The sequence below is a fragment of the Parasteatoda tepidariorum genome, chromosome 8 (assembly GCF_043381705.1).
Source record: "Parasteatoda tepidariorum isolate YZ-2023 chromosome 8, CAS_Ptep_4.0, whole genome shotgun sequence".
NCBI lineage: Eukaryota > Metazoa > Arthropoda > Arachnida > Araneae > Theridiidae > Parasteatoda > Parasteatoda tepidariorum.
In genome coordinates this window covers 70,346,914-70,373,596 of record NC_092211.1, presented here as the reverse complement: position 1 = coordinate 70,373,596, position 26,683 = coordinate 70,346,914, and the positions used below count along the sequence as shown (strand labels likewise).

Here is a 26,683-nt window from a genome sequence, read left to right as displayed (position 1 = left end):
TGGGTNACTAATATTTTACTAAAATTAATTGCAATAATACAAAACTTAATACAATAAAAATCTAAGAACTAGTTTAAGTAAAACTTCAATTTCAAAATGAAAAAGGTGCTAGTTATTAAGAAATATTAATGACCTGAATAAAAAATAAAATTGTGCTACAGAAACAACAAAATTACTAGAAAACTCAACAGTGAATTGAATTAAAACAACTTTTAAGTTTACTAAAAATAAACGTGGAGTAATTGAAAAGTATTTCAAGAAAGAAGTACAATTGCACAAAATACTCTAGCTCAAAATATCATTTACAATTCAAAATAAAATTAAACTTTTTTGAATTAAGCAATATCATACAAATCAACATAAACACGCAACATGAAAAAATCTACAGGTTAAACAATTCAATTTTGAAATTGAAAAAGATTAACTAAAAATGTCAACAGTGTATTCTGACTACAACTAAAGTAATTCTTCAGTAAAACATTACAAGAGTTGTAACATTTTGACAGAACTAATATGGGTGACAATTATTAATTCTAGTACTCATAGAACAAATTAAGCATGATAAACTGTCGAATATATTGCAAAAATAATTTAAAACAATGGAAATAAGCCAATTTTCCTGCATTTTAAAAGTTTTTACCCATTATTCGCCATTTTACCAATTTAAAAAAATTAATTCCTTTATGAAGGATCCTCTAAAATACAGGGTGGTCCCGAATTCATGGTACAAACTTTAATGGTAGGTACAGGACATTGTAACAATGATTTATTGTATAGGAATGTATAGTCGCAAGTGACGCGGTGAGGCGTAAACAGGGGAAATAAAAGGAAAGAGAAATGGAGTGATCGGTTGGTATCATTGCCGGTAGAGGGCAGTAGATGTCTAGCCACCGTTGAAAATGATGCATCGCAGTAGGGAAAAGCGCCATTCACAAATGTGCTGCCGTAGACGATGGGTGACTTTACGTATGCAGAAAAAGCAGACATGCATTACATATACGGTCGTGCAAATGGTAACGGCAGAGCTGTGTTACGAATGTATCGCGCGGAGTATCCTGATCGACGAATGCCGGGTCATAGAATTTTTCAACGGTTACATCGTCAACTTTGTGAAACAGGTGCGTTCGACGTCAACAGACATGACGCTGGTCGATTAAGAGCTGTACGCACTCCAAGGCTGGAAGAAAGCATCTTGAACATTGTGGCTGATAGACCCGAGTCAAGCACAAGACCTGTTGCGCGTGACGTAGGTGTGAGTCATCAGACTGCATGCAGAGTATTAAACGAAAATCGCTTACACCCCTTCCATTTTCAGAAAGTATAAGCATTGAATCCGGCAGATTATCCTCTCCGCGTGAACTTCTGCCTGTGGGTGATGCAGCAATGTGCGTTGCAGCCGGATTTCGTAAGCGATGTGCTATTTACAGATGAAGCGACATTTCCACGCGAGGGTGTCTTTAATTCGCACAATTCCCATGTGTGGGCAACCGATAATCCACATGCAAAGCGTCCACATGCGTTTCAGCAACGTTTCTGTATTAATGTGTGGGCTGGTATTGTGAACGACTTTTGATTGGCCCATACTTACTACCCACGCGACTCAGTGACGGAAGCTATCTTATTTTTCTGAAAGAAGTGTTACCACAACTGCTGCATGATGTTCCGATCGCCATTCGTAACCGCATGTGGTTTCAGCACGATGGGGCGCCAGCACACTTCAGCAGTGATGTACGGAATTACCTGAATGCCACGTTTGGTGCTCGATGGATTGGGCGTGGTGGACCAATCCCTTGGCCACCCCGATCTCCCGATTTATCGAGCCTCGATTACTTTTTATGGGGACATCTAAAGCATCTTGTTTATGAGACTTCCAATTGACTCAGATGAGGATCTCGTCGCTCGCATATCTGTAGCTGCTGCAGGTGTGCGTGAAATACCAGGCATCTTTGAACGTGTACGCCAATCGCTCCACCGACGCTGTCAAGCATGTATCGCTTCTGGTGGACACAAATTTGCACACTTACTGTAAACATGACACTTGTCAACAACGCTTTCGATAAAATCTTTGTTTTTCCTTTCGGCCGTTATTTCTCCTGTTTANTAGTTCGAATAAGCTATAAGAATAAAGCTAGAACTGTGAATAGTTAAACTCGAACAGACTATAGGGAATCAAACTAGAACTATGGATAGTTCAGTTCGAATAAGCTATAAGAATAAAGCTAGAACTGTGAATAGTTAAACTCGAACAGACTATAGGGAATCAAACTAGAACTATGGATAGTTCAGTTCGAATAAGCTATAAGAATAAAGCTAGAACTGTGAATAGTTAAACTCGAACAGACTATAGGGAATCAAACTAGAACTATGGATAGTTCAGTTCGAATAAGCTATAAGAATAAAGCTAGAACTGTGAATAGTTAAACTCGAACAGACTATAGGGAATCAAACTAGAACTATGGATAGTTCAGTTCGAATAAGCTATAAGAATAAAGCTAGAACTGTGAATAGTTAAACTCGAACAGACTATAGGGAATCAAACTAGAACTATGGATAGTTCAGTTCGAATAAGCTATAAGAATAAAGCTAGAACTGTGAATAGTTAAACTCGAACAGACTATAGGGAATCAAACTAGAACTATGGATAGTTCAGTTCGAATAAGCTATAAGAATAAAGCTAGAACTGTGAATAGTTAAACTCGAACAGACTATAGGGAATCAAACTAGAACTATGGATAGTTCAGTTCGAATAAGCTATAAGAATAAAGCTAGAACTGTGAATAGTTAAACTCGAACAGACTATAGGGAATCAAACTAGAACTATGGATAGTTCAGTTCGAATAAGCTATAAGAATAAAGCTAGAACTGTGAATAGTTAAACTCGAACAGACTATAGGGAATTAAACTAGAACTATGGATAGTTCAGTTGGAATATGCTATAAGAATAAAGCTAGAATTGTGAACAGTTAAACTCAAACAGACGATCGGGAATTAAACTAGAACTATGGATAGTTCAGTTGGAATAAGCTGTAAGAATAAAGCTAGAACTGTGAATAGTCAAACTCGAACAGACTATATGGAATTAAACTAGAACTAGGAATAGTTTAAGTTGAACAAGCTTTAGGGAATTAAAATAGAAGTAGGAACACTGAATTAAATTAAACTAGGAATTGTTTAAGTCAAATTAGGAAATTGAAGTAGAATTGGGAGTAAAATTAAACTTGAGTAAGTTGTAGTAATTGGGAATGGAATAGTTCAACTTACTAGAAGACATTTTCCACCTGACATGAGGTAAGGGGACACCGTCTGCTTGACATTCTATTTTGACTGGATGACCGATCACTGCTGCAACATCCGTTGGCTTGATTACCCACCTAGGAGGAACTAAAAGTAATCTCTTTTACAAAATATAATACTGACGTTTAACGCGCATAGCATGGTTTCAGAAAAATAGGCAGGCCATAATACAATTAGACAATCAAAACAATATTGGTTCCTAGAGATTTACGAAATAATGAGCATATTTTGGCTGCAGTGACATTACTGAAGCTAGATAGACTTTGTCTGCAATCTTGTTTAATTTTCCTTTATTTTTCTGGTTCAAATTTTTTAATTTTTTTTTTTAATTTTTCATTTTTAGCATTTTGTTGTAGAGTTACTTTTCTAAATTTCTTTCTCTAAAATTTCCATTCGTGTTCTAAAATTGTTTTTTTTTTATTGTGAAACATAATGTTTTAATATTGGTCACAACTTATTTTATTTTCTAAACTAAGTTACTCTTTATTTTGAAATATTATTGTATGAACCATGCAAGTCATAAGGTATTTTTTAATTTAAAGTTATTTTAAATTATTCAGTGTATTTAAAGATATTATTCTAGAAATTCCTTAGGTCTAGTTATATCGAAGATCATAGTCATTTCTTTCAGTTCGATATAAAACGTGCTTCAAAAATTATTAAAAAATAATCGTATTCCATTTAGAAACAAAAAAAATTAACCTCCGATTCACGTAGAATTACAGATTTACGAATTTTTTTTTTTTTATACATTAACAAAATGATTCGTTTATTCATTGATTCATCGATTAACTGATTCACCCATTCAGTAACTTGCCAATACACTGATACTGGTGAGCGATTCATAAAAATAAATCAAATTACTGAAGATGGAATTCATTACATCTTACCCTGGAATGAAAAAGGAAAAAAAAGCAAAAGAAAAAAATTTTAACATGCATAAAGTGTTTATTATTTTTTTTTTATTTTTTGAAAAACAGGAGAGAAAAAACATGGACAAGAATCCTGACTTAGAGGTTCCTAACACTTATTATTCAGAACTTTGCCGTTCAAAAACAGTTCCCTCTATTCTAATATTATATCAGATTTATTATCAGAAATAATGTTCCCCCTATTTTAACTATATGAGAAGAGTGAGACGTTATATCATTTTTAAACACAAATCATTTTGTGTTAAATAAAATGATTTGAAAACAAGCTTTTAATTATTAACCCAAAATGTTTTCCACAGCTGCGTTGACTGTGTTTTTTGCTGTAACTCTTTTATCAAACAGGAACTTTATATAAAATAACGTTAAGGAATCGAGAAGGATTCAGCCAATTTCAATTAGAATGTTCCTTGAATTCTTAAAAAGCATAAATTGATTATTATATTGTTATTTAAGAATCTATTCTTTTCTGCTTTGGTTTGTTCAAACATAATCATTTTAATTATTGATATAAGTCATATTACATAAAAAATTATGACGTAAAGGGTCAATTATGAACTATACTGTTCGAAAAGTCGGTAGTCAAATGATAGTTTACATATCAAAAGTTGAAATAATTTGGATTGAACTCCAAGTAACCCCATGTCACAGGTCTCATCCTTTGCCTGTTTTTTTCCTTAAATTAAAGAAAATAATTTCGAAACTTTATCAAAACTATGGTTCATATGTGTAATAACGTCGTGACGTAATAGTACATTTTCAAATGGTGATACGTTTCCAAGAAGTTACATAGCTAGTTTATTTACCTTTACGCACAACAAACTCCCGAAACTTATACTACTTTAAATTTACTTAGATTGTTTTAAACTTAAGTGAGAAAATAAATTATCAACAACAAATGCTCTGGAAAATTACCGATTTTCAAGCTAAAGTACCCTAGATTAGTTTATATGCCCTCTTCCATTAGAAATTAACAATTATTCATTTCACATCTACATGTCTTTATCGTAAATTTTTATGCAAGCTTGAAAATAGTATTGAATAAATCAGTTCTTTTCGAATATATTTTAAATGAAAACATGTTTACCTTATCTGAACAATATTAATTTAAAGTCAAATTCTATTTTTTTTTCTTCATTTTTCTATTTAATCAAAATAAAAGAATGCAACTTTATGTTTCATAACCGAAACAAAATTTAATTTCGTTTTGTAAGTAAAATGCGTTCTATTTGATGTTTTTCATTTCCAATACAAATCAGTTTCAAAATATTCACCATAATGAAAAATAATATTATGGGGTAGTATCAATTCATAATTTCGGTTTTATTTTTGTCTAAATATGCTTTTCTATATTTCCAATCTTTTCAACCAGCCATTCATAAAATGGAATCAAATACCATATGCAAGGAGAAAAACCAAATTGAAATATTTATATGCATAAATATTTGTATGGGGTAAAAAGCAATCAAATATTTCATAGATCTGATTGAAATTCCTTGCCATTTTTCTAATGCACAATATGCGAAAAAAATTCAATTTAAAATAATACAGCTCTAATCAATTCTAATCATATGACGTTTATAATATGTTTCCATTAAAATATGTACATATTTGCCAAATAGAAGCGAATTTTATGTATTCCAAATCCAAAACTATAACTTTCAGGTCAATGGATATTAAACATTATTGGATTGCTACCCACATGTAAGAGATTAGGTTTTAGTAACTTTAAAATAATTAAATTACGTATAAAACCAAAAAAAAAAAAAAAAAAGATTCTAGGAAATCATAAGTATAAATTTTCTTTTTGCTAAAATAAATGTTTAATAACAATTTATACATTGTAAAATATATTTATTTTCTTTTTGTGCCAAATTTTGACATAGAGTAAAAAGTTTATTCACTGTAAAAACTGTAGAATAATATCTCTCCAAACATCCTGTTGAACTACGACATAAAATTTCGCAAAAGAACACTCACTATTTTTTAAATTAACACCTTATCGAACGTTCACATACAATTTAAAAGGTGTATGAAATCTCAAAACACCGAAAATGTAAAAAGTCTGCACCGAAATCATGCTCATTTACACCATCCATTAAATATTTTCGCTATCGAAAACTTCTGTCTTGGCACGTTTCGATTCTGTCTGTAATTTTGCTTACAATCAATAACGAGTAGGCGAATGTTTTTGGCTGTCTTCAATTTGCTTTCATCAGTATCTCATCATTTTTCAGTTCTGTAATAAGGATAGTTATATTTTAATTTTAAAGTGTCTGTAAACTATACTAACTAATTTAATACTGCTTAATTTCTATCCGCTTCTGCTCTGTTCAGCCTAGTTCGAATTCGTTTTAATATTCTCTCTGCTATGAGTATGTTTTATTTACGAATTCATTCTACTTTAAGAATAAGAGCATATATGCAACCAACATTTCTGATTCATACTTTACATTGTCAAGTAAAAATATCTTTACTGAATCCTATGTGTATCATATCTTACTGCAATTATAAATTTTTTGTTACTAAGTAGCAAACATGGCAGTTGTGGCGACTACTTTACACTAAGTAGTGGAAAGAACATTCTCGAACAGCACTTTTCATTTTTTTTCGGCTGTGAAATCCTCAATGATTTACCTACTTTCGGCGAAGCCCCGAGGCCTAGCCAAAAGCCCCGAGACTTAATGAATAAATTTATTTAGAAATTGTGAATATATAAGAAAAAAATATTGTAATTATTTTAAAAATAGTTGAAGATTTAAATTTTAAATTTTTATTAATTATTTTAAAAATACGTAATGATCTCAATTTCAAATTTTTTTTTAATCTTTTAAAAATATGAATAATTTGAATCTTAAAATGTTATTAATTATTTTGAAAATATTAAGTGAATGAATATCGAATTAAATTTTTTTATCATATCGTTTTATCAATAGTAATAATAAAATTGAGTTTCACGTAAGATAGTTGAATTGAAAGTTCTGGAGCAGCATCTAGTCTACTGCTTAATTTGATTTTAATGCATGCATAAACTGAAATTTGATTTTAACGCATGCATATGCCGAAATGAATGAAATGAAATATGGTTTCCTTTAAAATAAAAACAGAAAAGGAAAGGGAAAAAAATCGATGAAAATAGTTATCAAAGAAACAGATTTGTTTAGGGAATTTTATTAATTTTATTCGATAGAAGATACTTATGGAATTTCTCATAAATGCATATCCTTTTCGTAATTCATTCATTATATCGTTATTAGAAAAATATTGTTTTGAAATTTCTTTTTTTCACAAGAATTTCAGTTAAATAATTTCTAAAAAATTGCGGAAATGTTAAATAAATATTAAATAAATTGAAATAATTTTTTTTCGAAAATCATAACTGGTTAAAAACAAATTATTTTCCCCGGGACTCAAGGGTTCCGTGGAATACAATTTGCGAACTGCTGCTCTAGATTTTCACAAGACCAGGAACATCCTTAATTTGCAGTAGTGCAAAACCACTTTGGAGTAAAGTAGATGCAACCATGTTCAGATTCTCAAAAATGTTACTCAGTGTTGAAGAATTTCTTAAATGAATGTTTGTTTTTGTTTCCTCTTTCTATTTTTCTGCAATTTTATTCGGAAATGAATTTTATTTCTTCAATTCGGAAATGAAGTTGACAGGAAAAAGCGTTACAGCAATTTCTCGTAAAACTTATTTCAGGTGTGATTTTTCTAGTAAGCTGAAAAGTAATCCGTAACACTAATGAGTCATTTCTAACAAATTTATTAAAAAAAAATCTGATTTGCTAACTTATTTATTTTTCCACCTCGTATTAGACATACACCGTCTTATAGAAACAAAGAAAATAATCTTCTACATCTAGAGTTTTCCAGGACTTTCAAAATTTTCCAATGAAATGGAATTCCCTTTTATATATCGCTCATCTTAGACATAATTTAGTGTGCTTTCAGAGAACAGGAAACTTACCTCTGAATTAATGCATAGTTCCTTACTCGATATAAAATAATTCAAAATATAAAATTGTGGGATTTAAATTGTCTTTTTCTTTTTTAGTTCGCTTAAAACACAAATGTAACTGATTCTATCACGTTGCCATAAAATTTATTTAATAAATTATATAAATAAAAATTTACACAAACCTTTTACGGTGAGTATGGCGCTGTGAGAGGTGGTTGAAACATCGTTACGAGCTACGCAAGTGTAATTTCCGTTGTGCCTATAGCTCAAATTCTTGAGTGTCAAAGTGGATACAAAATTTTCATCCGCATACACTAGTATTGCATCAAGGTCTCTTGCATCGAGGGGAGAGCTGTCCTTAAACCACGTAGTCGAAAGTGGGCCATCTCCAGCAATAATGATGCATGTTACTGCAGTCCTCATTCCTTCATGTAGATTATGCGGAAAAGAAAAATTTGATATCCTTGGTCCAGCTGTAGAGAAGGAAAAAAATTCTTTGTTATTCAAAAGTAAGGCGCAGCATGAATTGTTCTCGAAACCCAATGTTTTCTAATTATATATGAAGGGCTTTTATGTTTTGTGCTGCCATCTAGGTGAAATTTTGGAAACTTGTATTATACTTTCCTGGAAACCAGAACTTAGTTCACTCAGTTTAAAACTCTGTTTCTGTGAGAACGAACTTATATATTTTTCACGAATTAAGTAAACACAGATTATTTACTCCTCTCAAAATTTAGCAAATAAAAAAGGAATTTCCATGGAAAAACTGTAATAAAATGGGCTAATATTCATTTCGAAACATATGACGGACGCTACACTTCACAAGACAGTCATAATCAATTGAGAAGAAAAGCAATTCTCAGTCCAATCATCAAATTAAAAGTGTACGGCAACGTGCTTATTCACCAAAATATTTTGTGAGAATTAAGTAGAACGTATCATTTAAGTTATTGACCAGGTATATAATTAAAAGATTTAAATATACTACAGTCATTTCTTTTTTATCCAATTGCACTTGAATATTTGGACTTTTATTGCTATGTCCTTCCTCTTATTCTGTAAGGAGCTTCTTGTTTTATTCCCTAACTTATATTAGATTCTGAAAATACTTTCTTGGATACCGCCGTAGAATTCGATCCATATAGCATTGTAAAGTTGATTTTAGTGTAGCATAAACCTTTATCATAAAAATCCGACAAGATTTATAAATTAGCAAAACCATGCAAGCTTGAAAGAATGTTAAATTTAATTATTCTAGTTTACGTGTAATGAAGTTCACCTTTAGCTTGCATAAACAGCCTTTATATATCTAGATTTAAACTAAAAACATTACATATAACCACTAAAAAATGTACCGTTTGAGAACTTCAACATACAGAAGGAAAAGAAATTCGCCTTTGCAATAAAAGCCAAAACATTATATATTTTGTAAAAGTTTATATGTGCCTTTATCCAATATTTAAAATTAAAATATTAGCAACATTTCTGTCTCATAAGTAAAATTTTTAACCAGTCAAACTTATTTTGTCAATTATAAGAAACCACAAATCCAAACGTTTGTTGTAATGTTGCTTGTTATCTGAAAAAGGCATCACATTTAAAAAAAAAAGTGCTCTTTGACCCTTTGGCTACTAACGGGACTCATTTGTCCCAACAATGTTTAAAAATTACTAATGGACATATGTATCCCACCATTAAGTACGCTCGGGACATATATATGTCCCAGCCTCTAAATTGATAACCGCTTGTCAGAAAAATACCAAATACTATTTTGGATTACCTATTTTGTCCACTAAATACCTATTTTGTCCTTTTGAATAATAAACGGGACAAAAAAGATCATTTTTTTAAAATTCGTAGTCAAAGGATTAATGTATTAACTAATTTTACAACAAAATAGCTTAAATTAAACTACTACTTTTTATTCAATTTCTCCTGATAATATTTTTAATAGCTAAAATAGAAGTTTGCTTTTATCTTTCATTCGAAACAGAGAGTCGACAGAGCTTAAGATAACATTAAGTTCCAAAGCTGCGTACCCAGAAATCAGGAAAACTAGAGAAGATCTGATTATATTATAGTGGATCAGGATTTACAATTGCGGCTTAAAACAGTTAAATTGTACGTAATTAACAGTGTGCTTGAAACTTCTCCCTTCCTGACTTGGGAATGCATTGCAACGGGGAAACATTTAGAGAAATAGTTAGAAACAGAGTAAATTACTGGGTTTTATTAGCTTCCTAATGGTACTTTCTCTATCTTAACAAGAACATAGCTACCCTCCACTAAGTAAAGCTTGTTAAATACCCTGTAATTGTTATGGCAGGGGAAGATAAATATCTTATGGTTGCGATTATGTTAAATTGTATCCGGCCATTTAGACTTAACATTGTGTGCAAACTACAAGACATTTTTAAGCATTTTAGGTTAAGTAATCTAACTTGTGCTTTTAATCTAATTTAAATTTAATGCCGCTAATATTAAAAAACAGAGGGAATGATTGCTTGAAATTTTCGGAATTTTAATAAGAATTAACTTTACTGAAAATATATTCTAACGTTAGGAGCTATGAAAATGTGTTATTTTTTATTCGTTTATGCAATCAAAACAGATTTTGAAATAATATTATTACTTAGTTATAAATTTATTTCTAATTATTTATAATGTTTTTGAATTTTAAACGGCGATTCTTAATTCATACTAAATCTTCTTTTAATATGCGCTTAATTTATAATAAAATAAATGCAACTATTGATTTTGAGTTGAATGAATATATAGTACAACGAGAAAAAATAAAATTATTGTACTGCATAATAATGACATTTCTGATAAAAAAAATAATTTTGGTTAATTTAAACTATTCGATTTTCAAAATCCTAGTATTTTATGATATTTCATAAGTAAGTCTTTATAAATTATATTAGATGCTACTACTGTGCTCTTATAAATGAAGAAAAAACTATTAATTTTAAAAATGGTTTCATGTGATTAAATCTTAAATGTATTGATTTTATCATCCGTTAAAAATATTATCAACTATTAACTTAAACTTAAACGCTTTCTTTAATTAAATAGAACTTGATTATTATTGAAAATTAATAAACTATAATTAAATTAATAAATTATAATTAAATTAATAAACTATAATAATGGTATTTCTGATTAAAAAATATTTTTGGTTAATTGAAACTACTTGTTTGATGATTTTTCCGTTTAATGGCAACGGTTTACCGGAAGTTCTGGTTTCAAAATCACATTTCTTATTACCACACATTTCGTAAAAAATACAAAACTGAAAAGTAAATTATCCAAATAAATGGTTTTTATGCCCTTCTCTAAGGTATCATGATAAAATAACTAGATTTTACCATATTTTCCAGATTTTTATCACTTATTATAATGCCGAATTTTATTGTTAATTTTACCAAAATAATTACTAAAGCCCTTCCGTAAAAATTACCAAGCTTTCTGATGTCGACTATGCTTTGTTTTCTCAGTGTATGCTCGATTTATATAACTGATATTTTCTATTCATTGATAATTCTCATTATTTTGTTAATAATGAGTGCTTGAATATGAAAAACAAATATTGTTGAGAAGTTCCTTATTTGTGCTGATTATATTTAGCTTATCATTAACCCCACAATAAGAAGCACATACTGCAAAGATAGTTGAAAGAAAGAACATGCATACATCGGATGGAATTCGAACCCGATACCCTTTTGATATAAGCTCAGCTCCTTGACCACCATTCACCGGGTCGGCAAATTCCTTTCAGCAACAAACCCTTATGGGAAAAGGGGTTATGAAGGCTACGGCGCTATAGCTTCGTATTCAACGTGGTCAACATTGCGCATAAGAAACTTTTATTTCACAGATAAGTATCTTTCTTATAGATTCATATTAAGATATTGGATATATCAGCTTGAACTAGCGAACTGAAGTTGGGTGATCTTAAAATCTTCCCTGGGGATCAAAACAGAGATCTACACGATTACAGACCATTATTTTAACCATTCAGCCATCGCGACTCAACTTCCGAGTACAGTAATTGTAAAAATAAATTATTAATGAACTTACTTCTAATAGAAATTCGGAAGGTTCTAGAAACTGGTGCACCTTGAGGACTCCGTATCTCACAACTGTACAAACCACCATCTTCATCTGGCTTGATGTCAGTTATTAATACGGTGCCATTCTGAAACACATGTTGCCTTTGGTGGGTTGGCAGTACTTCTCCATCTAAAATATCATAAAGAAACATCATAACTGCGTACTTAAAATACAAAAAAGTAAAATTTTAAAAGTGTAACTTTTTCTCTTTCTTCCTTCTATTTTAAGTTCATTCTGATAAGCCAGAAAAAGGGAGCTTCTTAATTATCACCTTTAACCCCTTCGCTCTGGGGCTCGTCAAATTCGCGGAGTAAGCTTTCGTCTCCTACTTCTCGTACTAGTGATATTTCCGGGCATATAGTTGCATCTCTTGTGTCCGGAATGTTTTTATCTCTTATTTTACACACTAGATGGTTGCGCCAGACTATTTTTACGTTACTGAAGATTATTAGTTTATTTTAAACAAGACGCCAGCGCAATATCCAATTGCATGTATTTGTGGTATGTATTTCGTACTCTTATCTTAGCTACGTATACGTTATGTGAATACTCGTGGTTTGTGTTCCGAGTTAAACTATTTATTTTCAATATAATGTATTTTGTTATTGTGTATAGAGTTAAAGTTGCATGGTATATATGGAATTTTAAATTTCAAACTAAAAAAAAAAATAAAAAATGAATTCATATATTGCGCATTGACCATTTTTATATAATTTTCTTGAATAAAGAAAAGGCACTTTTATGATCTTTTTCCTTAAAATAATAAGATATTTAAGGGGTTGCTTTTAGTTATTGGAATCCTAGTTAAAAATTTAGCAAAGAAGGTATACACATTAGTAGGCAAAAGCAAATATTTAGGTGCGGAAAAAAATCTTGCCGGGTTAAAAATCTAACAAAAATAGCACTAGACCATATATGGCAGTACTTTTACTTTCGTTACTTGTACCGTCGGTACAAGTAAAAAGTACGTACTTTTACTTGTACTTGGTTACTTTTTAAATTTAGTACTATATATGCATTCACAGCTAACTTCGTGTTTGAATACCTTGACCTCCCGTGGAGCGCTTATTCAGCGTGGATAAGCACGTTCTGAGAAATTCTCGCAACAGACTCAGTGACACCACTTTCGAAATGCAATTATTTTGCAAAATGAATAAAAATATTAATTAGCTTGTTATTTTCATTCATTTTCAAGTTTTATGCATTTATTTAATACATTGTAAATAAAAAATGTTGGATTTTGTAATTAAGTTTTTTAATTTTCTTTTTGAACTCCCTAATAATACATTAATGACTTAACACATTTTTTACTAAATACATTTTTACCTAGTACATTTTTTACTAAAATTATGTTTATGCCCGACCTTATCAAACAACGCCCAGTCAAATCTCTAAGAACTTCAGAACTATTTGTGTTATAGAAAGCTATTATAATTACTATTTTAACTCTTGAAAACTCGAAGGTATTAATTTAGCCGCTGATACTAAAATTCGTTTACAAATTTTAATTATTCCGTTAGGCAGAAATGTTCGGAAAATGATTTTCTCGCATGACTTCAGCATTAGCCATTGTTACAAATAAAACTGTAGACTGTTCTGTTTCAACTTATACTGCACATTCAATTATTTTTTACTAGCTCAAAGATCACAAAGCTATCTGAAACCCCGTGTTTGCTTTGTTTATGTTTGTGCTTTTAAAACGCGTTTCTATAGAGTAAAACAATTTTAAATCAATGGTAATTTAAATAAATAAAAATGATAAACTAAAAATTAAAATCAATAGATAAAATTTCTTCTTCATGCAAATCCATTAAAAGTTTGATATTGAAATTATATTTGATTTTAAAATTATATTATACGATTATATTATAAAATTATATTATAATATTCCGCATTTAAAAATAAATTAGTGTTCATAACTTTCAAAATTAAAAATAATTAAATAAATAACAACAATTTTACAAAAACATTAAAAAACATAAGAATATTATTCACTAAAATTTTAGGTTACTTTGAATTTTCGGTTTCCTAGAAATGTACTTTTAAATCGTTACTTTTTTCGTTCAGTACTTGCACTTTTACTTGTACTTTTTACTCGTTACTTTTTAAAATAAGAACTTTTTACTTTTTACTCGTTCCTTTTTTTAAAAATACTTGTACTTCTACTCGCTACATTTTAAAAGTAACGTTGCCATATATGCACTAGACACACCCTTTCTCGCTTGATAAACTTAAATATATGCAATTTTGAAAAAAATAAATAAAATGAAACATTTCAGACGACAGTTGCTTGAATAGAATAGTATTCCATGCATTTAAATATAATATTTTGAAGTTTATACTGCACAAATATTATATTTTAATAAAAATGAATATCCAATATCAGTTTGGAATCTTATGCATAGAGAAGTATTTATTTTTTTACGAATGAATTGAAGTTTTACTTGAAAACTGAAAAAAGGAACTCATTTAAGTGAGGTCCATTATTCCTGTCATTGTGTTTAGACATTTTGCAAACACGTAAAACTTTTCAAAACACGAAGATTTTTTTTTTATTTAGTACAAAAGATTAGTAAGAATCCTTTAATTTGGAGGGAGAATATTTTTGAATGCATTCATAAGATGTTTATTGGTTCTAATAAAATGAACTAATTCGCAAGATGCCAGATCTCTGTATTCGTAATGTAATTCCTATCTCCCCAATTTTAAAGTAAAATCAATTATAGTTGCTTGACAACTTAAATAGTATAGCATATTTTTTCATGAAATTTGTTTAAATAAATTAAAAATGTCAGTACATTAATGCTAAACTTTCTTAGAATTGATTAATAAATATTTTATTAAAATACTTTTTTTACCATATGAAAATGTTATACTGAGAAACGAAATTGTAAAGTAAACATTTTTATTTATTCGAAGTTTTTGAGATTTCTCTTGCAGGACTTTTCATGGGTTTAAGTGTCAAGGAGTGAGTAAGCGAGATACATTTTATTTTATATAGACAAACAAACTTTTATCCTCAAATCGATTTATATAATTATACGGGAATTCCTGTTATGGCAGTCCATATTACAGGTTTTTTAAGTCGTTGCGGAAAAGGAAGTTAAAAAAGTTCACTACTGGCCATTAAAATTGCTACACCAGGAAGGCGACGCACAACGAACATGAAATTTGCAGGGAGGATAAAACATGTTGTGGCATGCAAATAATTAGCTTTTCAAAGCATTCATGCAAAGCAGGCAGCGCTAGAGACACCTACAATGCGTAGAAAAGAAGTGATTTGACAGTAAGTTTCTCATACAGAAATTTAATTTGAGCATTGTTCTTGGATAAAAAAGTTTTTGTTATGCCTCATGTAAGAAAGAGAAATGCCTACCAGCTCGTGTCTGAGTTCGAGCGAGATCGAACTGAGGCCTACCGGGATTACGGTTTATCGTACCGAAGTTAAGAAGAAGTGACAACACTAATAAAATTGATAACATTTAGATTATAATATGTGTTACTCGTGTACCTTTATCAAAATTACAAATCTATAATTATTTTCCGAAAAAATCCACGTTTTTTCTTCTGTGACAACTCCCAATAAAAACTTACCCACGCAATTAGAACACTGTCATTGTCAGTGTCACTAATTTGTCAATTTTCACAACTTCATTGACATTTTTGGCAGCAAACGCTTATACCTTCCCGACAATTTGAGGCTCTAGGTAAATTAGGAAGCGAGATTCATCAAAAATTTACCCGAATTTATTAAAAAAAAATGTCCTAAAAAATGGTACCTGATGGATGATTTTGATTTTGATATATGAATTAATCAACTTTTTTCTAGAAAATCACAGTCATCTAATGACAGAAAAATGTGCAAATGAGTTTTGTAATGTAATTAGTTATGTATTATATAAGAAATTTGTTATCTTCTTTCTTGGTCTATATTGAAATACACCCTTTCAAATTATGTAAGTATGTTACATTTAAATATTTAAAATTAGTTTTAGAGATAAAAGTTATTTTTGCAAATTTAAATTTCCTTTTAAATTTTTGATGAAATTAAATTAAATTTGCTTGTTTTGAAAATTAAAGACGGCAAATTAGTGACTTCAAACTCTCAAGGATGTCAAGTCATTCAAATAAATCAAATCAAGTTTTCATAACAGTTTTTCATAAAAAAAATTGAAGATGACAGGCTAGTGGACAGATTATGAGTCCTTAAATCAAGTTCAAGTTTTATTTCAAAGTATTTCAGAAGAAAAAAACTATCGTTACACCAATTATTTACATAAAAAGTTCTTTAATCGTTACTTAAAAAATTTATAATGATTAAAGCTCCATTTTTGTTTCATTTCATTTTATTTCAAGTTTTTTTTAAATTGTATACGTAGACAAATTTATTATATGTTATCCATTTACACCATTACATAATTTTTCACAATTTTCTACAATTTCCTTTCTTTTCAGCAAATGTACAATTTACCCCACAATTTCAAACAGCACTTTTACCAAACACAAAATAAAACTATTGCATGTTTCTATAAGGTACGATTTTAAAACCAATATGGATATGATAATTTTTTTTATCAAAAATTCTTTTAAAAAGTTCAGAACTCCCATGTATGTTCAGGTAACAAAAATATTGAAATAGAAAAAGTTGAAAATTACTTTAGTTCCCAAGGTATTTATTATGCAAGCAGAAGCAGCATGTGTGAAATGAATTCTCACTACTTATGATAAAGTCAAATCTATAATATGCTAGATAAATAATGCATGAGACAGTCAGAAATGGTGATGAGGAAGAAAAAAAAGATAAAAGGTTTTTATAAAATTTTACTTACAAAGCAATATCGCTCTTTTTTTTAAAAAAATATATCTATACGTTTACTCTCAAGTAAAATTGTTTTTGCCTTTTTTATGAACACCCGTAATTATTATCTAAAATAATTAAGAAAGGGAAACTTGAAAATTCGCGGTGCATTGGAGGAATTAAAAAAGCAATCTATAATTGCTTTTAAAAAAATATTTTTATTTTCATTTCATAACTAACTTGCATTTTTAATCAAAACGGAGTGAATTAATTCAATTTATTATTAAAAATTAAAATCCTTTTATATTTGAACTTTTGTATAACATTTATAACATTTAAATAAGAATTACTTACGTTAAAAATGTGCCAGTTTTTGAATCAAACAGATAGGGCAGAACATTAAATGAATTTTTCATACAACTATTTTCTTCTTATATAATGTAATCAAAATTGTTATTTGTAGCTAAATATATTTTATTATTTTTCTTTTTAACCCTTAATATTAAAGGAATTTTTCACATGAAATTTTTTTATTTTATTTTCATAATGTAATTGTATTTGTTATTTAAATCCAAGGATTCCTTATTATTTGGCTTGCAACTTTTATACTTAGGTTGAGATAGACTGGTTGGTCGGGTGTTGAACCCATGTCCTAGAAGTTATGGGTACGATTTCCACTAACCGAGGACAATGGTGATTGGTACCCGTCAAATCTGTCGGGGTCACAAAGTTCTCCAAATTTCCGTCCAAAAAATCAATACCTCTGAGGGTATCGGATCAGTGATTGAAGAGCTTTAGTTCAGATCACAATTATTATCTGTGAATGCATGGATGGTGCGCGAATGTATCCTCCCAGTAAAACCAGCTGTGATGTACGTGTGTGGCAAATTCTTGTCCATAGATGGCGTCACTGCTAAACAAGAAGAAACTTACCCTTCTTCTTTAAAGTGGACATGTCAGTATTGACAAGAGACGCAAGACAACAATAACCCCAACACTTAAGTGCCCAAGATACATTAGAACCAAGTAACTCAGGGGTTAAAAAATATCTTAGTTCACAGCTTATGGTAAAATAGTTTACCAATAATAATTTACTATAGTCCTTACTCATTTCAAAGTTAAAGAATGTTTTTTTATTTTTTATTTTAATGTCCTGTTAATTTGCGATCGATGATATGATCACAGTTTTTGTAAATAGGAATGGGATTTGTGGAAGAACATCATATGTTAACCCATCTTTATTGTTTTTACTTTTTTTAACCACTAGTTTATTTTACATTTACCAAATACGACCTTCATATTCAGGAAGTAAACAACTGCTTTAGCAATGACGCAGCACTCTAACAAAAAGAGTTTGCAATGGTTATATATATATATATATATACAGAGAGAGAGTTTACTTCATATATAAGCATTTTGTATAATAATTTAATATCTAGCATAAAACATTTATGTGCTTAAAATCCTCTTAAATTTCATAGTTTTTGGCCCATAAATTTAATAATATTTATTTTTATTTAAGTGTAGATAAAATGTGTAAAATGCACCTTACCTCTTTTCCATGCAATTTCATCATATGGGTAACCACCGAAAGGACATGACATTCTAAATGAGCCTCCAGCTAAGGCAGTTAAATTACTCAGCGGTCTGATGAAAACAGAACCAAACACATTCAGTCTTCTGGAGTGAGATGTACTTCCAGCTTCATTAAAAACTGTACACGTGTACACTCCACTGTCTGTCACATCAGCTGACGTTATATTGACGTAGCTAATAACGTCGCCACCTGTACTCAAATACGTGCTCACCACGATACCTGGTCTTGAGGACAGTGTCCATAGTCCATCCAATGTCCATTTCACTTGTGGAGTGGGATTTCCGTTTGATATGCAAAGGAGAGAAACGAAACTTCCAGGGCGTACTGTTTTCTCTGGAAACGTTAGCTTGAATTGCGGTGCGAGGTCTGAAATAAAGAAAAACAGTCAGTGTAAATATTTACCTAAACCAGTTAATGTTCAGAGCATCTGACTCGCATATATTCATTCTTAATTTTTTTTAAAATTTTTAATTGTGAAAAATAAAGAAGTAAAAAAAAGAACTCCTTAAATTTCAAAAATCATACATTATAATGTAGTTAGAATTTAAATTTAACCAAGCTTTTTTGAAAATCCTTGAAACGATAACTACATTGTGAAAAAAGTAGGGTCAAATGTATGAAAATATGGTGAAATTTGTTTTATTTCTTGCTCTATGGGGACTCTAAAAACCTCTGTAATTTTTACCATAGCGCTTTGGAAATGGTTCAGGTGAAATTAACAATAAAATATGGCTTTATTATAAGTGATGGAATTTGGTAAATGTAGTAAAATATGATAATTTTATCATGATACCTTGCAGCATGCCGAAGAAATCATTTATTCTATTTTATTTATATTTCAGTTTTATATTTTCTTACAAAATATGTGATATTATCAATTATAATTTTGAAAATCAGGATTTTCCGGTATACTTCTAACATAAGTTATCAAATCAATAGTTTAAATACGGTATATTTTGGTTTTTATTACCAGAATTATGTTTTTTTTTTACCAGAAATGTCATTACCATACAGTATGGTAATTTTACCGGAATTTTTCTCTCCTTGCAAGAATGTCCTTATTGAACCGATTGCTTAATATTCAACAGCTTCTTGTTTTAAACTGTTAAATTTCTTTTTGTAAACATCAGGATTATTTATAGCCCATATTTTTCAAAAGAAGTTCAGCTGATTTATTGGCAGAAGATGGTTTCCTAGTCTTCTTTAGAAGAAAAGTCTTATAAATTTTTACGGCTTATTTTGCTTGAAAGTGAAAACTAGTCTTAATGGTGTTGATCCAACCACACTGAAAATATTCGAAAGGTTTCCTAAAGGTATTTGGCTCAATTTTGTAAACACACCTGAAAAAACTCACAGGTATTTGGCCCTTCAAAAAATTGGTTTTTAATAAAATATAAAAATAATTAAAAATCTGAAAGCGTTTTAGTTGTTTTCTGAGTGTCATTTAACTACAGTTTTCATTTAATCGAAATATTTTCTAGAAAATCTTCAGAGTTTTGTTCACTGTGTAGAATTTCTGATTAAATAAAGGTAGGTTTGTGGTACCAACACTTTGAGTGCACCATCTGTTAAATGTTTCTTACCGCAAAATATTATATCATAATTTTTACTGCATTATTTATTTAATTGGAGTGATTCAGTTGTTTTACGGAAATTATTAAATTTTAAAAAAAGTTTTTTTTTTGTTCTGTAGCATGTCCTACTTACAATGGATTTTAGATTTTACGGTATTAAATATCAGCACCTTGAATGCCAGTATTTTGAACCGTAATTTGATCTGGAAATTTTTGCTGTGTATTGGAACTCTTTTGCTAAATGTACCAAACTTTACCACTTCTACCAAATTTTATAACACATTATAGGACCGTATTTTATCGTTAATTTCACCTAAATCAATACCAATGTTCTTCCGTAAAAATTACTTAAAATTTTAGTGTTCCTAGAAAGCCCAAAACTTTGCTCTTTTGCTTTGTGTATTGGAAAGCTAAAAAATGTAGCACAATTAGCTTTAAAAGGTTTTTTTAGTTGGTTTATATGACCTAAAAATAGATCACTCTTATGTTAGCCAGTTGACTTGACCAACGCTTGATGGTAGATATGAAGTCAGAATTGCAAGCTTTTTATAGCGAATAAAAGAAATGAAAAAAATCTGCAAAATATATTAATTCTTTGAAATAAGCATTAAAAAAACAAGGAGGTGAAAAGGAATGGGCGTTAAAAACTTTTATACCATTTGCAGTTTCTTTTAGCATCGTATTCTGGCGCAACTGCTGATTAAAGTGCAGAGAAATTCCAAGTTAAAAAATTTAATTTCTTCCCTTTCTAAATGAAAGGAAATTATTATCTAAAGTATAAAAAATAAAAAGACGCCCAGTGGCTGAACGTGCCACAGGTCCCTGGTTCAATCCTCAGGCCGGGCAAGGTTGACTCAGCCTTTCATCCCTTCAGTGGGTCGATGAATGAGTACCAAGCATGCTTGGGAACTTAACACTGGGGTTCCGCGTTCGGCTGACCACCTGACCGGAACATCTGCTCCTGCACCCCAAACCCCAAGGTCAAGAAAACTGAGATGGGCACAGTAGGCCTTGGCCCTCTAGGGCAGTCGCGCCACTGAGTTTAGTTTTAGTTTACAAAAAATAAAAAGGCAAATGAAGATGTTTTTTTAAGTTATCCTGGATAATTTCATATATTCGGGGTGTATTCACAGCTTTTTCCGTGTATATTGGGTAACAGAAATCCGATCGAAAAAATTTATATTTTTAGAAGTTATCTACACCTCATTTCCCCATTTATCTACAAAGTACAAACACACTGCTTACCTTGCTGGTTTTCTGGCGAAGTACAAACCACGAAAATTTTTATAAATTTGAAAATAATTGTATAGAAAGAACAGACATTCCATGGAATGATTGTAACTCTTTAGACAAAGTATTATATATGAGAATCATTGTGTATATGTGCCTATTTATTTTTCATTATAGTGAATGCTTAGAGAATACGGGAATCAATACTCGTTTCATGTCGAGCCGGTTTATTATTGGCTATTTTATACAGCACGAAAAAAAAGTATGGTGAAAGCTACCAGGATATGGTAACATTTACCGTGTTTCGGGCTTTCTAGAAACACTAAAAATTTCAGTAATTTTTACGGAAGAATATTGGTAGTGATTTAGGTGAAATTAACGATAAAATATGGTCCTATAATGTGTTATAAAATTTGGTAAAAGTGGTAAAACCAGAAATGTTAATACCATTCAATAAAATAATTTTTTTTCCGTGTAAAATGCTTAAGCTAGCAATCATTTCAAATGTTTCCGGACGATTTCAGACATTCTATACAATGACTAGGCATTCTATAAAATGTCGAATTGCATACAGTTACAGTATCACCTCTATAAAAGTACATTTACCTCCTATGACGAGCCTCGCAGATGCCTGAGACGAATAGTAATCTCGGTAAACGAAGCACTGATACATTCCCGAGTCTTGCCTTCTGGCCTGTATGAGTTGGAGAGTGGTCGGGGACGGAAACAAAACACGTGAGTCGGTGGCTATAAATCTGGCATCCTTTTTCCAAACAACACTCCCGATTGGTTGACCCTCAACTGAGCAGTTGAAGAGTCCACTCTTTCCAACATCAAGTTGCAACTCTTTCGGGAATATGTTAACTCTTAATGGTTCTGTAAATACAAAAACAATTCCGTAAATGTTTCTAGAAATAGATTACTGAATACACTTCATTTCCTTCATGAAACACAAAGTTGGTAATGGTTCTAAACAATATTCACGAATCTGTTTCTTTTCTTACACGAATATTTTATGTTCTAACCGAGGTTGAACAGCCGACCCAATTCTGAATTTACGATTATCAATATTAACTCAGTGAGCCTTGTGATTCTGAACTCAACCCAGAAGACAAGGGAATTCAAGCATATAAAAAAAACAAGCCTTCGTAAAGGACTTTTTGATAGAACTAACCGGCATTTGCGTTATATGGAGAATAATTTCACACGGTTAGGCGAATGATACTTTAATCTATTATCCGTCTACCACGGAATATCATTTTACATTAGCACTCACTCATTTTACATTAGATGGTCCGGTGAGAGCCGGGATCAGAATTCGTATCAACCAACCATCGCTGGGATTCAAACCTGGCTCCCCTCATTGGGAGGTGAATTTTGATTTCAAATTGTGGTAAATTTTCTTAAAACCATTTAAACATACAACCCTAGCCAAGAGTAGAATGATCCAAAATGCTCAGAAAGCAATTTTACATAGAGAGCGTATTAGAATTTACAGACCATTAACGTTCTATCTGATGAAGAAATCTAATTTACAACATTCTGTCTATGCTAATACTTTTGATCAATGTGACATTCAACATGCCATTTATTTTTGTTTGAGTCACCAAAGAGGTGTAAGTATTAGTTATAAATTTATTTCTCGAGATGTTTTTCTGATCCAATCATATATTTTATTTGCCCTGTATAGTAAGTAATTACACCAAATATAACGTATGTTAGATCTACATGTGTTCTAGAAACATTTGAAGTATTTAATAAGTATAATAAAAATGTAACTTTTTATTTTAAAACCAATTCCGCGCAGTTCTTAAAAATTTCAAGAAGAAGAACAGAATCATCAGTCATCTATACGTTTGAAATTAGGTAAAAGGTTTATTTGTTCAGGAGATAACCGAGATTGAAGAGTTCTTCATTATTTTAAAATAGTTTCCATGATCCAACATAAATCAATTTAAAAGTAAGTTTTAAAATATTTTGATCAATCTGGTTTAGCTGTTAAGAGGACTGTTATTTCTTGATTTTGGCAGAGACAATGTCTGTTTAATTATGTGGAAGATTAGCATTTTTTTAAAATTATTAAATACAAAAAAGTATAAGGGGATATTCATTTTAATGATTTTATTTAATGTTCGATAAATCTAATGTTTTATAATAATGTTATAAGACATTAATTTTATAAATGTAATTTTATTATAATGGTATTTTGTATTCATACTTGTATGCAATGAAATATTTAAAAAGTATTTTAACTAGCCTGGCATTACGTCGTAATAGCTAAATCTTGCATTCGAACTTGCGCATTTTATTCGTAAAATTGTATGCCTCCATCCATTTTTTGAAGTGTTAATATCTTAGCCACGGGGGCTGTGGGAATAGAGCTCGCCCCCAATGAGCTGATCCAGGTTCGGATTCCCACGCTGGACGGTTGAGTAGAATTCTGCTCCCGGCTAGTGCTGAAGTAAAATACCCTTAGTGGTTGATGGATCATATAGGTTAGAATCTCCTTGCCCTCGAGCTAACTGCAAGAAGTTTTTCTATATATATAAGACAAATGCTGATTGATTACATCAAAAGGTCCTCATAAAGGCTAATTTGTTCCAATGCTTAATCTATGATTTCCCTTGTTTTCTGTGTTGGGCTAAAAATTACATGGCCACGATGATAAACATTGATAGTTGTAAACTCAGATTTAGGTTGGTTGTTTGACGCAAGTTATAAAATTAAATTTAAAAAAAAAACATGCTAATTTAGTAAATTATATATGCTTACATTTCTATATTTGCGACGGCCATTGTCTTATTCAAAAGTCATAATGTTTTTATGTGAACATTAGAATTTTAAGGACTTTCAAGTCAACCACACGATTGCTCTAAATTCACAACATGCATTTGCAATTCATCCCCAGTGCCATATTTCGAAAGAATATTTACAGAAAGTATACAGATACCAATATACAGAAAGTATACGGAACACCCATACCTTCAACTAATAGTTCCACATTGGCTCTGTCTTCTCCAACAGTATTAGTCACTTGGCAAGAGTACTGGCCGGCATCTGATGGCTTGACTTTGTTGAATTTGAGTACTCCGTCTTCTTGTTTGACAGTCACAGCGACATCGGACAATGTTCGCTGTCCTGGTACTATTCGATACCATCTGTATACTGGAACTGGTATTCCTTGAGCAATACACGAAAGAGTGGTTCTATGTCCAACTTGTGCTCTCACTCGACTTGATCTATGAATAATTCTTGGTGGTTGATTATAGTGAGATTCTATTTTAGAATAAAAACATGGAATAGTTAAACAAATATGGGTGCTGAGTTCATTATTGTATTTTTTTAAATTAAATGTATTCTGGAAGTACCTGTTATTATTACTCTTGAGTAGTTGGAACTAATTTTCTTTTCCCTTGTAATGACGTTTTCAGAATGACACCGAAAGCTGAAGGTGGTGTCCCTTTCCCTTACGTTACGAAAATAGAGGCTTCCATCTTCCAATATTCCATACTTTCCTGGAAAGAAATGTCCGTCCATAACTAAAATGGAATTAATACTTTGAAAATAAGAAAATAAATGCATAGATTTAATAGTGGAATTGATCTGTTTTGAGCAGCAGCTTATAACTAAACAAAACATGTACAGTGCGCAAAAAAAAAACGGACCATCTTGAATAAGTTTTGATTTAAGGATCTTCAGGTTCCAGGACTCACTCTAAATAGTTCGAGGGGGTGACCTCAAATATGCTAATTAATAAGTGTAGACGGTATTTTAAGTTACGAAATCAGACACAAAAACGTACTTTCTCTAAATAAACTTATCTTTTTTCAACGGAATCAAATTTCTGACCCCAAGATATAAGGGGTAGCCCCAATCTGTGAAATATGGTCTTCATAGTTTGGTTAGAAGAGCGATCCAAAGTTTGAACCCCTTAATGTTAATTTTACGTTTTACATATTTTGCTACATCTCGAGAGATCATTAGAGAGAATTATCCGCAGATAATTCCATACAGAAAGTAACTTTTAGTAAATATTTATTTTTTGTATTATTTTATTTAAGAATGGCTGAAAAAAGCTTGAATTGTAAAGTATACAATTTTTTGCATCATTTTAAAGAATGTAATTAGCTGATTTTGCGCAAGTTTTGTATTTTGCTGTATAAAATTATATTTTTTAAAATGATGCAAAAAATCATGTACCTTACAATTCAAAATTTTTTCCACCATTTTCAAATAAAGTAATAACAAATAATAAATATTTACTTAAAGTTACTTTTTGCATAGAATCATCTTTGGATAAACGAATTTTATGATTGTGTGTAAAAAAATTCTTTTTCAGAAATCTCAAAAATATAGCGAAATGTGCAAAAAGTAAAATTTTAAAATTAAAGGGTCCTAATTTAAAAGCTCTCGCCAGACCAAACAATTGGGATATTTCTCAGATTGCTGCTGATATCTAATTTCGTAACTTAAAATATCGTCTGCACTTCTTAATTAGTAAATTTTATGTCCCCCCTCGAGCGATTAAGAGAGTTAAAATCCAATCATTAGATCATAAGTTATTCAGGGTGGTCCGTTTTTTTTTTGCACACTGTACAATATGAGAAAAATTAAGCAATCTTATGGTAAGTTAACTGAATACAACCATTTTGATCAAACGATATTGAAGTTAAATGAGAAAAATCCATTTAGCTAAAAGATGAATACATTCAATTTCAATGAAAAAAAGACATTCTGTCTCTTAAACATTTTTACTCTAAATGAATTTATATATTTATTTAGATAGTCTTTTTGAAATGAATTCCTACTGTCGAATTGAATAATCAAAACTAATCTGAATAATATAAATCGATTACTCAGTAGAGGAGTTAAATCTTCATTGAAGGTGTTAAGTGTAAAGAATTAAGGTTATCCTTACCACTCATGCTGTCCGGAGTGATTAAAAATCCATCGACTCTTTCCCATGAAGTTATCCTCACATAATCCTTTACAAAACTTGGTGGTGTGCATTGGAGCAATCCCATGTTGTCTTTAAGCACGAATTCATCATTTAAATGTATCTCATATCTTTGGTTAACCACTGAAATTTTAAAAACTCATTACAAAGGTCATATTATACAGTTGACAGAGAACTATGAAAGGTAATATTGTTAATTACCTTTGGATCTTATTTGTGATATATTACAT

General features: G+C 30.6%; 1 protein-coding gene across 2 annotated transcripts in view; it reads right to left on the bottom strand.

The window, feature by feature from the left end:
• Positions 1 to 26,683, bottom strand: part of LOC107454452 (cell adhesion molecule Dscam1) — a 104,179-nt gene that overhangs the window by 27,922 nt on the left and 49,574 nt on the right. For both annotated transcript variants that reach the window (XM_071184207.1, XM_043048813.2), the window contains exons 3-10: positions 26,415 to 26,576; positions 24,865 to 25,011; positions 24,479 to 24,772; positions 22,103 to 22,372; positions 18,648 to 19,058; positions 12,265 to 12,426; positions 8,367 to 8,657; positions 3,262 to 3,381 (exon numbers count right to left, since the gene is read on the bottom strand). In XM_071184207.1, coding sequence (XP_071040308.1) covers positions 3,262 to 3,381; positions 8,367 to 8,657; positions 12,265 to 12,426; positions 18,648 to 19,058; positions 22,103 to 22,372; positions 24,479 to 24,772; positions 24,865 to 25,011; positions 26,415 to 26,576 — 1,857 coding nt within the window. The remainder of the gene's footprint in view (positions 1 to 3,261; positions 3,382 to 8,366; positions 8,658 to 12,264; positions 12,427 to 18,647; positions 19,059 to 22,102; positions 22,373 to 24,478; positions 24,773 to 24,864; positions 25,012 to 26,414; positions 26,577 to 26,683) is intronic.